The sequence below is a fragment of the Malaclemys terrapin genome, chromosome 13, assembly GCF_027887155.1.
Source record: "Malaclemys terrapin pileata isolate rMalTer1 chromosome 13, rMalTer1.hap1, whole genome shotgun sequence".
Taxonomy (NCBI): domain Eukaryota; kingdom Metazoa; phylum Chordata; order Testudines; family Emydidae; genus Malaclemys; species Malaclemys terrapin.
Window position 1 is genome coordinate 25,824,465 of NC_071517.1, and position 12,801 is coordinate 25,837,265.

The 12,801-nt window shown below is 45.2% G+C and overlaps 1 protein-coding gene across 8 annotated transcripts in view; it reads right to left on the bottom strand.

The window, feature by feature from the left end:
* The window catches only part of MAP2K4 (mitogen-activated protein kinase kinase 4), a 168,962-nt gene that overhangs the window by 27,156 nt on the left and 129,005 nt on the right, over positions 1–12,801 (bottom strand). For all 8 annotated transcript variants that reach the window (XM_054047059.1, XM_054047060.1, XM_054047061.1 and 5 more), the window contains 2 exons: positions 9,261–9,312; positions 7,983–8,110 (listed from right to left, as the gene is read on the bottom strand). In XM_054047059.1, coding sequence (XP_053903034.1) covers positions 7,983–8,110; positions 9,261–9,312 — 180 coding nt within the window. The remainder of the gene's footprint in view (positions 1–7,982; positions 8,111–9,260; positions 9,313–12,801) is intronic.

A 12,801-nucleotide genomic window follows, 5' to 3' on the forward strand; every position in this document is an offset into this window, starting at 1 on the left:
TGATTATATTGTTTTATTTTGACAAATAACATTTGCAGAATTTTAAAATATTGTGTGTAGAATTTTTAATTTTTTGGCGCAGAATTCTCCCAGGAGTAACTAGCATCACTCAGTTCTATTCACTCCATTTCAAAAAGACTGCAGAAGAAGCAGAGGGAGGGGTCCAATGACAGGAGAAGAAAATGATTTACTGGCCTGGAAAAACTTCTTTAGGAAAAGAGCCTGAAAAGACTGGGACTGCTTTGATCTCAAAATATAAAAGCAAGGGGATATTAAATGAACTTGAAAAGCATCAAATGTCATACTGACAATAAGAAAAACATTTCATGTGAAATACAATTAACTTGTTGAACTCACTGCTACAAGAAGTAAAGGCTGAAATTTCAAAAGCAACTAAGTGACTTAGGAAACTAAGCTCCATTTTCAGAAGTGATCTAGGCACTTAGGAGCCTAGAACTCACTGGAAGCCAGTGGGACTTAGACTCTGGGTATGACTTTACTGCAATTAAACACTCACAACTGGCCCATGTCAGCTGCCTCGGGCTTGCGGGGCTCAGGCTACAGGGCTCTTTAATTGTGGTATAGATGTTCAAGCTCAGGTTAGAGCTGGGCTCTGGGACCCTCCCCCGTCACGGGGTCCCAGAGCCTGAGCTCCAGCCCAAGCCTAAATGTCTGCACTGCAATTTTACAGCCTTGCAGCCTGAGCCATGTGAGCCCGAGTGCAAACATGGGCCAGCCGCAGGCGTTTAATTGCAGTGTAGACATACCCTCCAAGGCTTGGGTGCACAAAAGGAGCTAGATGCCTTTGATTCTGTTTTAGGTGCCGAAGTCCTGCCTTTGGGACCGCTGCAATGCACAAAGCTCCAGCTGAACCTAAACTCACTCAGTGCGTAAGACTCTACAGTAAAAGTTCCCTTGGTGCCTATGTTTCTGTCTCTGGACAGGCACGTCTGCCTCCCTGTGGGCATCCAGGCGCCAATCTCCTGCCAGGGCCCCCCACCCATCCCAGATTTTCACACTTGCTCTCTGTCACCATATCTCCAGAACATGTAGGTCAGGATGGGGGATTGTACTGTGGAGAGCAAGGACTCTGAAGGGGACTTAAGAGTCATGGTGAATAACTGAACATGAGCTCCCAGTGCAACACTGTGGCTAAGAGAGCTAACACGGTCCTTGGAGGCATAAACAAGGGAATATTTAGTTGGAATAGGGAGACAGTATCACCTCTGTATATGGCACTGGTGAGACCACTGCCATATACCGTGTCTAATTCTAGTGTGCACGTTTTAGAAAAGATGTTTAACAATTGGAAAGGGTTCAGGAAAGATCCACATGAATGATTCTAGGTCTGGAAAACCCACCTGAGTAAGAGATGTAAGGAGCTCGAGCTTTTTAGCTTATCAAAGAGAAGCTTCAGAAGTAAGCTTAAGTTTAAGAGAGATGTATGCCTTCACATTACCTGAGCTAGCTATCCTTTACAGAGCCCTGAGTGCCTGGACAGCAGCCCAGCAAGCCAGACTGTGGTGCAGCAGTGACATCATCACAGCCATGGCCACTACTGACACATTAGCCCAGCAGATAGAGGTGTGATGCGCCAATGACTTTACAGAGCTTAACACAGCCCCAGCTAGCTAGCTAGGTTTAGGTTGGACATTAGGGAAAAGTTCCTAACTGTCAGGGTGGTTAAACACTGCAATAAACTGCCTAGGTAAGTTAAATATCTCCAGAGATGGAGATTCCACAAGAGTAGGTTAGATAAATGTCTATCAGGGATGGTCTAGACAGTATTTGGTCCTGCCATGAGGGCAGGGGACTGGACTCGATGACCTCTCGAGGTCCCTTCCAGTCTTAGAATCTATGAATCTATGATTGTAGGGGGCTGGGAGCTGTCATGTAGCCCAGTACCTGAGGTTGTGCTGAGGCGGTGACTTCCTAGAGCCTTGCATCCCTTGACGTCACCCAGCAAGCAGCTTCCATGGGGTGAGGACGTCACAGAGGCCCATCTCGGGGGCCAGTTGGGTTGATGCAATTCACTTGGTGGAGCTGTACAGCTCCTTAGTGCCAGCCTAGCTTCACCCGTCTTTGTACACACAGCAGGTACACACCGACCTTGCACAGGGTAAACTCACCTGTACAGGAGGGGAGCCTCCCTGCAGAGATCCCTGTCAAGTCTCCCTGACACTGACTCTCTGCATCCCTCTATTTTCAATATTTTTTTTTTAAAGAACAGGCCAATCCAATGATAAAAGCCACTTTGTGAAAACATTTCAGGTGGCTGAGGGACAGCAATGAAAAACTCAAAGCCACGAACCCAATAACTACAGCATAAAGGCATGTACCTACATCCATCACCCTCTCTCGCACACACACACACTCACACCTGCTCTCATTCAGCCAGGAAACCAACCCTAGCCAGCTGTAGTAACCAAGGCCATGCCCAGGTACCCTTAATCCTGCCCGATGTGTAATGCCAATGTTCCTGTGGGATTAATCCTTATGTCCCACTGTTTGTGGTTTTGAATCTGGCATTATTCCCCTTTAGGAACCTTCACCAGTAGTGAATATCCCCACTAACATGTGCTCCATGACCTCAGTATTTAGATATAACCTCCTACTGCCTATGTATCAGTGAATAACAGCTCATCTGGGCTCAGTCATTGTCCCGCCAGTTTGGGAGCTGGAACTGCACGGACCCATGTGCCTACATCATGTGGATGCTGCTGGGTTGTTTCCCAGCCTTAATTCACATAAAAGGAATGTGAATCATATCAGAACTCTATACTTCCTGTTCACGTAATAATATAGGCTCTGTTTATTGACTTGCAGTGCCTTTGTAGAGGAGCTGTCCTTAGGAGCCAATTTTTAAACACTCTGCACCTGACTCCCAGTGACAGAGAAACGTCTTTTCTCTGCAAAGATCACCCCTTGCCCTAAGTGATAAGGCACTTCGGGCTGAATGGCCTGCTTACACATGTGGCTGGTCACAGGTCTTGCTCGTTTTGTATAAATTCTCTCCACAGCCAGATGTCTAAATGTACAGGATGGAAACAACGTTCCTGCTTTCTTCCACAGAAAGAGAGATGTGGGGCAACTGAAGTGCAGACATGACCTAACTGTCTGCAGTGGAAGCTGTTCAATGTGGGCTATGCACCAAGTGATGTAATGAGCTAAGTTTAGACAGGAGAGGTCCCACGCTGGGCTAACCTCATCAACATTTTTAGTTTATGAATGAGTAAGCAGAGGTATGTTCTCAGCCTAAACCACTAAAGTATGCGGGTGACATCATCAGCATGCCTTTGACAGAAAGGGTTTGCTCAGAGCTCAGGAATCTCTGGAGTTATTCTCTACGCTGCTTGTGTCAGACGCATGGAACCATGCCATGAAACTCGGACTGGGATGTCTCCCCCTGAGGCTATTTGCACGTGTCTTAGTTCCTGTTAAAAAACATTTACTTAATCATAAAGCTATTTCTGACTGCCCAACTTCAGAGAAATAACAATCATTTAATTCCAAAGCATCTGAGGGGATTTAACTGTATGATGTACGATCAAGAAACAGCCTGACTGCTCGGTTAAGTGAACGACTGAGCCCAAAGAGAACCTGGTCATCAGATCAGGAGTGTGAAGCTGCTGCAGATCAAATATAGAGTCTCACTGCAGCCAATGCTGCTGCTCTGTCTGTACAAATGGATCGCAGAGCTCAGACACCATGAAGTCTCTCCCACATACATGCACATGGAGATTCACGTGAAGCACAGTACAGAGGCAGCATTGTTACTAGTCTTAGGAATTCCCTCTTTCGGTGCTTGTGCTGAACTCTGTCATACCCAGAGTGTTAGCTATTTGAATGCAGTGACAGAGCTTCCATATGGTCAGGAAGATTTCCCTTGTTGGGGGAGAAATGAGTTGCTCCAGACAGAGGTAATGAATCCTAGTCTCATTTATCTCTCAGAGGTATTTCTGATGCGTCTTGCACTGCAGTGTCTAATAGTGTAGACTAGTTGGCAAAAGCAAAGGGCATGTGATAAGTCACAGATACAACTTCCAACTGCAGAAAATCAGCTTTGTATCCACATCCCCAGCCAGGTCGCTCCCTCTCACATTGCTACACCTGCCCCCTTGTTGCAAAATCTGTCGCTGTGCGCTATCCCCTTGCATGTCCCCTGACCTTGATAGCTTTGCAAGAAGAAATGAACACCACCTTAATTCAGGTGTCAAAAACCCTTCCTCTCAACAGAAGTGTGATGACTGGATCAGTCTGTCAAGAATTCATACTTGATATAGGATTGCTATAGGATTGTTTCATTGGAATTAAGAAAAACATGTCTTTGTTCCCTTTAAGAATGGGGTTTTGAACCTGTGGCCCTCAAGACTCTAAACTACAGTCCTCAAAGGGGACAAATCAACAGGAAAAGCAGCATGGGGCACGGCCTCCCTAGCTGCCTGTCTCTGAAACCCCAGGAGCAGTTCCAGAGTGAGCCCAGAGTGCTCTGAGCAGCTGCTATTCTTTCCCTGAGGCCTGCTACATCACTGGGGTGGGAGGAGAGAAGTCTGGTTGCTCCATCACCTGCCTCCCTGTCAGGCTGGGTATCCCAGCGTGAGCAGGACAGGAGCTCAAGCCTAGGGAAGCCACTAGCAAAGAACAGCTTCCCATCACATAGCCCCCCAGGCAGCTCATGAAAGGGCAGGAAAAAGTGGGGCAACAGAAAGCCAAACTGTTCCAGTTCCAGCCCACGCATAGACTACAGATGCCTGGGTACTACTCTAATTTGCACCATCTGGCAGAGATGCCCTAGGGACCACATACACTGTAGTGCAGCCACTCCCCAACCTGACCTGTGAGTCAGAGCCCATGGGGAAGGTGGTGTATTAGCTGGCTAGACTGGCCCCGTCTCTCCACACCAGGGCAATCCCTAGCAGGGAATGGTGCCTGAGGGGCACAAAGGGAGCTAACCCAGACAGATACTCTTCCCCAAGCACTGATTGTGGCCCCTTTACCTTTTTATCCCAGGTTGAATGGCCCAGGCACCCTGTGCTCTGTTGCGACTGACAAGAGAATAGGGCTAATTTTAATACTCCAAGAGGCAAGACAATGAACATCCCAGGAGGGGAGGCCAAAGAGAGCTCTCCTAGGCAAATGTAAACAGAGCAACGCGCACAGAAAATGAGAGCAAGGGAGACCCAGCACTGGGAAGCTTGAGGGCTAAAGGCAGAGTGAAGCCTGGTGATGATGGGGGGCTCTTAGCTCAGCCCACCTCGATGCGCTACTCATGGAAACATGCTGCAAACTGAACCACTCTAGATGAAGTCTCAACTCTGCAACCTCAAGGGCCTCTATTTGGATGCCCACTGTTCCTTTGTTTTGCATTTCCTATGTGGTTTTCTTCTAGAAGTAAGAACAAAACACAAGTTTCTGCTCGTGACAAGAGTGTGTTTTCCATTTCAATACAATGGCCACATGGAAAACCAAAGAGACAGAAGCAAAGAATCCTTTTCAGCACTGGAAACTCAGACCCAGATCCTCTGCTGGTGTAAATCAACATATCTCTGCTAACTTCAAGGGACCTACTAGGCTGGCTGACAGCACAGGAGGATCTAGCCCTTAGAGCCTCAATCCCGTACAATTTAATTTAAAAAACAAGTGCCTCTGGTTAATAATGGGACAGGGAGTCTTGCTCACTAAAGCACTGGCTCACGGGCAGTCAACATCAGTAGCCATCCAGTGTTGTTACGTCCATTGGCTCTTCAGGGGCCTAGCTCCAATGCATAGGACTGTGTCAGTCCTTCCCTCCCCCTGTGGTCAGGTGCCCACAACACAAAAATGGCCAAAATTGGCAGAGAAACCAAGGACTGAGTGGGAAGTGGAAACTAACATCTTCCCACCTTCAGAAAGGGCCCCTCTGGGGAAAGCTTACATTGCTGTGGCCCCTGTTGTACCCACTTAGTTGACATCTATAGGACATCAGTTTCCAGAGATGCAGTCTGGTGCCTTGCAGTTGCTCTACATTAAATTACCTTCCACAAGGAAAAAGGAATGAAATGTGAGCTGGCACACCCGCTCCCAATTACAAATCCCTGAAGTACAGGCTTGATCACAGAAACACTCACAGATCCTGAACTCTGCCTAGGCTAAGGAGCATAATTGTAAACCCACCTCTACCATCATGCAGAACATTGGCTATGCAGCCCAAATTCCTGATGTTTCCATTACACTCCCCCTTCCCCTCAGCGAATGGTCACTGAACCAAGTGACTACAAGGAAAGGTGCCAGCATGCCACACCCAATGCCAGCATGCTGGCCTCTCCCCCAAATTACATACCACGTGAAAGTCTTACCAATGCAAACTATAGTCAATCATTTTGTCTCATTTAAAAAGTCAACAAATGTGAAACTTCCATCCTGACCTGATCCGAGAGAGCTAGACAGAGAACACAGAAGTATATGTGAATCCTTCCCAACATACCTAGTAATGAGAGAGAAGGCATCCATCCAGCCGTCCATAAGTTATAAAGGAACTGAGGCAGCAGAGATACAACAAACATGCCTTATATCTTTAACAAGAGTGACCAAACCAGAGGCCTGGATTACGCTAACATTGTACCCACCTTTAAAAGTAAAAAAAAAAAGCCCACTGACTTCAACATAACAAAAAAGAGATCAGAAAATAATTACAGAACAAGTTACGGAACAGCTAGCCGGGTATAAAACGAGAGGGACAAACCAGCACAACTTCGGTAGCAGTGACCTGTGCAGAATGCCAGGAGATGGTGGAAGAGGATGAACGAGTGGACACAATTAATTTAGACAAAGAATGACTGCAAGAAAGCACAGTGTGAAGCCCACTGGATTCAGTGTGGTGAAAGGATGCAGTATGGAATCAAAAGTAGCAGTGATGGCCAAAAGGACAGGGTTTAATAATGGAGTGTACCGCAGGGATCAATACTAGCAATGGTATCATTCAAGAGATTTATAAATAGGCAGGAAGGGGAGACGAATAGTTGGGGGGTAAATAAATGGTCAGACTTGGATCAGGAACAGCCCCACATTCTGATTGGCTGAGGCAACCTCCTTTCAGTGTAATCCTCAGTCACTACTGTATGTAAATCCTTGCCTTCTGACTCGGTCAGAAGAAGAGATTTAAAGAAAGAGCTTTTTCAAAATGCTTAAAGACAAGCAGGCAAAGTTATGTGTGACCCTTGGGCTGTGTTACATTCATCTCAGAAGAGCAATAGCTATGCACATAACCAGCCCCCAATCCCATAGTTCAAATAAAAATATGGATTGAGATTTTCAGAGCAGCCCAGGGAACGGAAAAAGTCCCTAAATCCACTGACTGCTTTGAAAATCACAATGGTGGAATGAAGTGACTCTTCAAAAACTGCTACACAGATGGAGCCATTTCCATTCAGCTGCTCGCCAGAATTGTATCTTCCGGGTACGATTTGGAAATTTGGCTGTTTGACTGAATCACAATACTTATGAAAGATTTTGCTTTGTATTAATTATGACAGAACCTCACAAAAACAGGTTCATTATAGACACAAAAACACTTCCTGCTGAGTTTCCTTCTCTGTGCCATGCTGTTTATTTTCACATGCAAATTTGGTCCTGGTTGAAGATGGTGGAGCATGAAGTTCTCGCTTTGTCCCAGAACAACAGCCAGCCCAGACAGCAGCAGTGTAAGATGGCAGATGAGCTTTGAGTCTCACCTTCAGGGCCAGAAGGGAGCCCGATCTCTGTGGCCTGTTTTGTCCTTGGTGTCCCTATTGAGGCTGCCAGCAGGACAGATCGTTCTAGATTTGCGATTGTTATTTCTGGTATGTGGATGCCCGCCCCTGGGGAACTCAACTGAGGCACAACTCAGCCAATGGGTGGGAATCACTAGTGAGCTGGGCCTCACTTTAGCCTGAGCTAGAAGGCAAAAGGCTCCATATCCCGTGCCCATCCCAGCCCACTTGACAACACTGTCAGATCCCACTTACTGCCATGTATGGTCTGCACCCAGCATCTCTTGTTTTTGCGATGGAGTCCACGAGTTGTCCACTAATGCCAAAGTCACAGAGTTTAATATTCCCATTTCTGTCCAGAAGAATATTAGAAGGTTTGATATCTGTGAGTGAAAGAAAGAGAGAAACAGGTAAGTCGTGGCTGGCGATCTCCATTTCAACAGCCACATGGCTGCACAGTGACAGACACAGACATCAGAAAATCAGAGCTAAGGTTGAACATTCAATGTCAACTCTGCCTCTTAACATTGATGTTCAATGGTGATGTCATCACATATTTCCCAAAAGCAGTAGCTATCACTGTCTCATAGCCCCATCACAGAGATGTCTGGCAGTTTATGTTGGGAGCAGTGGCTGGGAAAGCAGGAGGAGATACAGAGACTGTCCTGGTTCTGAAGTTCCTTCTGAAGACGCCTCATTAGTCACTGTGTTTGGCTCTTAATTAGCAAAAAACCTGTGTTTAGTGGCAGCTAAGGTTGTGGCATGCCACATCCAAGGTTTTTTACAGCATGTGTACAAGAGGGCCGCATGCTTCACAGCTCATATAGGCTGAGCAGTACCTTCACCAAGGGCAAGTCATGCCTGACCAACCTGATTACCTTCTATGACGAGATAACTGGCTCTGTGGATATGGGGAAAGCAGTGGATGTGATATACCTTGACTTTAGCAAAGGTCTTGTTATGGTCACCCACAGTATTCTTGCCAGCAAGTTAAAAAAGTATGGACTGGATGAATGGACTATAAGGTGGATAGAAAGCTGACTAGGTTGTCGGACTCAACTGGTAGTGATCAACGGCTCGATGTCTAGTTGGCAGCTGGTATCAAGTGGAGTGCCCCAGGGGTTGGTCCTGGGGCCAGTTTTGTTCAACATCTTTATTAATGATCTGGAGGATGGGATGGATTGCACCCTCAGCAAGTTCGCAGATGACAGATTAGTATCATATAATTTGTAAAACACTATGGCGCCTTTGGGATGAAAGGCACTCTGTATAGATGTATGTTCTCATTATCTGCATTTACACACTTCAGAAGTTAAGGGAGAATGGAAAAATGATTGAAACCTTCACAAACAAAATACTATGAATTTAAAATATTTACTTGATATATTTATAAAACTAATTTTAATGATAATTCACAATTATACTTTTACTTAAAATAGGGACTAACCATGAAATTCTGTGAAATTAATTTTTTGTAGTTAAGAGGAAAAATAATTGATAATTCCTTTGCAGAAGAGAAACCTACAGACTTACCTCTGTGAATGATTTTCAAGTTTTCTTTTAAGTGGTTTAGTGCTTTCACAGTCTAGGAGAAAAGAGGAGATTTTATGGATGAAAAATAAGTTACTGCAATGAGATTCCTGTGACTATTAAACTATGTGAGCAACATGAGGCAGAACAATAAACATTAAACAACATGAGCCAGAACAATAAAGAGGAATCTTGAGTGTCTGAAGGGAAACAATGTAAAATAAAGACCTCTATATCTGTCATCACCATATACATTTTGACAGGTTTCCACACCCCATTTTTGGTGTACGCCCACTCTCCAATCTCATTTTTGGACATATACACTTTTGCAATAGTGGCCATTTGAATTTTTATGGGGAGCATTAGGACTGCCTATGTGTTTGCTTTTTCACATTTACAGCCATTTTGAAGATTTTAAGAAAAAAATAGGCTTTTTACACATTTTAAATAAAGTTTAGTAAACAGAGGAATAAAGTGTTACAACATATATATGTTAAAAGGCCTTTTTGTATATTGCATGTATTTTTTTAAAATAAAGGCATTAAATATTAGAAATAGAACATGCATTTTTAGAAAAGAATGTTATGCACTTAGTTTTTTTAGAAATATAGGTATTAAATATTAGTAACAGAACATGTGTTTTAGAGAAAATAAAGTGGGATAGGTTTTAATACAACACAAAGTGAGAGAGGCTGTAGAACAGCCAAGAAAAGCAAAAGCTGTTCAGCCTGTTACAGAAACAAAAAGAAAATAAACTCAGATAAACTGCAGAAAAGTTTTAAAACAACAGGAAAGGAAGAAAGCCTGTGTCACTGACCAAGAGGCAGAGAGAGAAGAAAGGCACTTACCCCGGCAGCTGCCAACAATCAGCCAGTAATTCCAGGACAGTCAGCCTTGGACAAGCTATGCCTCTTGGCTGAGCCAATCAGAAGCTGTTCTTTAGACAAGTCATAGAATTGCATTTTCCTCAACCAATCATAATGTCCCAAGAGGCGTGGCTTTTGACAGCCCGTCTGTTTAGGTATAGAGGTCTTTACTACTCACTCCCCACCTTAGCTCTGCTATTATAAATGATTTTGCAACACAGTGGGAAAGTAGTACTTTGCAAAGGCTAGTGGGGAACTGTGGTATGCAGGAAGAAAGCTGAACAGTATGGTTAAGAGCTAACATGGGGGCTAGACAACCTGTCCCTGTGTACCTCTGTCTATCTATCAGTTATGCTCTCACAGAGAGAAGAACCCAACACTCAGAACATTGTTAAAAAAATCCTCCTCATCTCAGCCTGTGGGGCTAGTGAGGGAGGAGAATTTAGGGGGTAGTTCAGTGTGTCCATAGAAAACCAATCTAAACCAAATCAAAACTAAACACAACCACCAACACACCTTCCATCCTGATGTAACCTCGGGCTTTATGGTAATAACAGGCTAAAGAAGGGATGGTGAACTTTGTATGTGCAGCTCTCCCCTGCTATAGAGGAACAGTCAAGAGAGGTATTTTAGTTCAGTTTTCACACTTCAGTTCCTTGGGCCCACACCTAAACCTGTGTTAGGCACCTCTAAATACAGATTTACGGGCCTAACTTTAGTTACCCAAGTTTGAAAATTGGCTGGAGGAAAAACCACACACACTCAGAACTAGGAGCTCACCTGAAATGCCAGAGGGCTGCAGTGCCAACAGCCACTGAGGCAGCAGGCTGCAGTTCAGTCACCCTTTGAAAAAGGTGGGTTTTGACACTAGTGGTGGACTGGCACTTTACTTACAAACTTCTGGTGCTACTGATGTCACTTTGATTTCTCTACTTTTCCATACCCCAATCCCCTTCCCTCATGTATACACAAGACAATACTCTTGAGTAATGTGGATCATATGGACATGTTAACAAGCTGTCTGTCAAGCTATTTCTCTGTGTGGCTAATGAAGAACCTATTCCGACATTTCCAAAAGAGAGGTCAGTAGAGCCCTGCAAAACTGCAGATATCCGCTGACCATGTTTGTGGATGGTGAATTGGATGCGGATACAAATTTTGTATCCACGCAGGGCTCTAGGGGTCAGGCCCAGCTAATTGCTACGATATTTCATGCATGCATCTCCCGTTACCTAAGTTCTTATTCAGCAGCATCCAAGGACCTAACAAAATGATGATGCATATACATAGTGTTCTCCTGTCACTGTCCCACTGTTCTGCAAGGCCTGTACCTTGGCGTGTGTGTGTGGGGGTGAGAGTTGGGGTGGGTTATTTTTGCTTGTGTCACTGTTCTGTGCCTCTCTTGTGGAAGGCTGTTTGAAGAAGCCAGTTGTGTAATTGGCTGAGGTTCACTGACCTCCTGATTCCATTCAAATGAAGCATCAGTGCTCCTGGACACTGGGAAAGATTCAGAAGTTGCCGGCTGTTCCATGCAGTCAGCATGCCTCACACTCTGCCCACAAAGCAAGTGATGGGCATTAATGGTTCTATACAGCAATCTAACCATTGCTAGGGGTACTAAGGAGAAACCGTTCTCGCTCCATAGCAATAGGTGAAATGGAGTCTGTGTTGTCCACTCAGTTTTGGCCATCCCTCCAAAAGCTACAAACAAGTCCCAGTGGCACTACACTGACAGGCTGGCTCTGGGGACAAGGGGATCCTGAGCTATCTTGCCTTAAACTCACAAGTGTCAAACACAGCTCCAAAAGCCTAACTTAGCCCTGGTCTACACTAGGGGGTGGGGTCGACCTAAGATACGCAACTTCAGCTACGCGAATAGCATCGCAGAAGTCGGCATATCTTAGGTCGACTTACCTGGCCGTGAGGATGGCGGCAAGTCGACCGCTGCCGCTCCCCCGTTGACTCCGCTTCCGTCTCTCGCAAGCTGGAGTTCCAGAGTCGACGGAGAGCGCGTTCAGGGATCGATTTATCCACGTCTAGACGAGACGCGATAAATCGATCCCCGATAGAGCAATCTCTACCCGCCGATCCGGCGGGTAGTGAAGACCTGCCCTTATTTTTGAGAATTTGCAGTAAAGGTAGCAGAAGAGATAAAACCCTATGAGCTGGACACCCAGTGCCAGCCCCAGTATTGCATGGACACACCCCATCACTTCCACTCTGCCCAGGATTGGTCTTCCCTTTGATTTTGGCAGTATCTTTTCACTCCAAAGTTTACTGACATGGAGAATGTAAAAGTGCAGAACTCTTACGTGCTCTGAAACTGCCTGATCAAAACACCCAAAGGTCAGGTTTTTCCCATGTCTCAGTGGCCAGTGGAGGTGGAAGAAACAGTCACAAGAAAATACAAAATGCCTGAAATTTGAACATTTTGTCTTTCACTGCGGATTCAAAATCCATCCCATTTCTTTATGAAACTCTGGGGATAAAATATGATCACAGACACAAAAATATTTTCACTTCAAAAACTTGCACTTTTTCGTGATTTTTTTTCTAAATTACCGTTTTAATGAATTCCAGATGCACTGAAAAACATGGGAGCCGCATGAAAAGAGAGCAAACCAGAAGAGTTTGGCTCTCCATTGGCCCTGCCTAGAATGAGAACCTCCTGCCCAGCA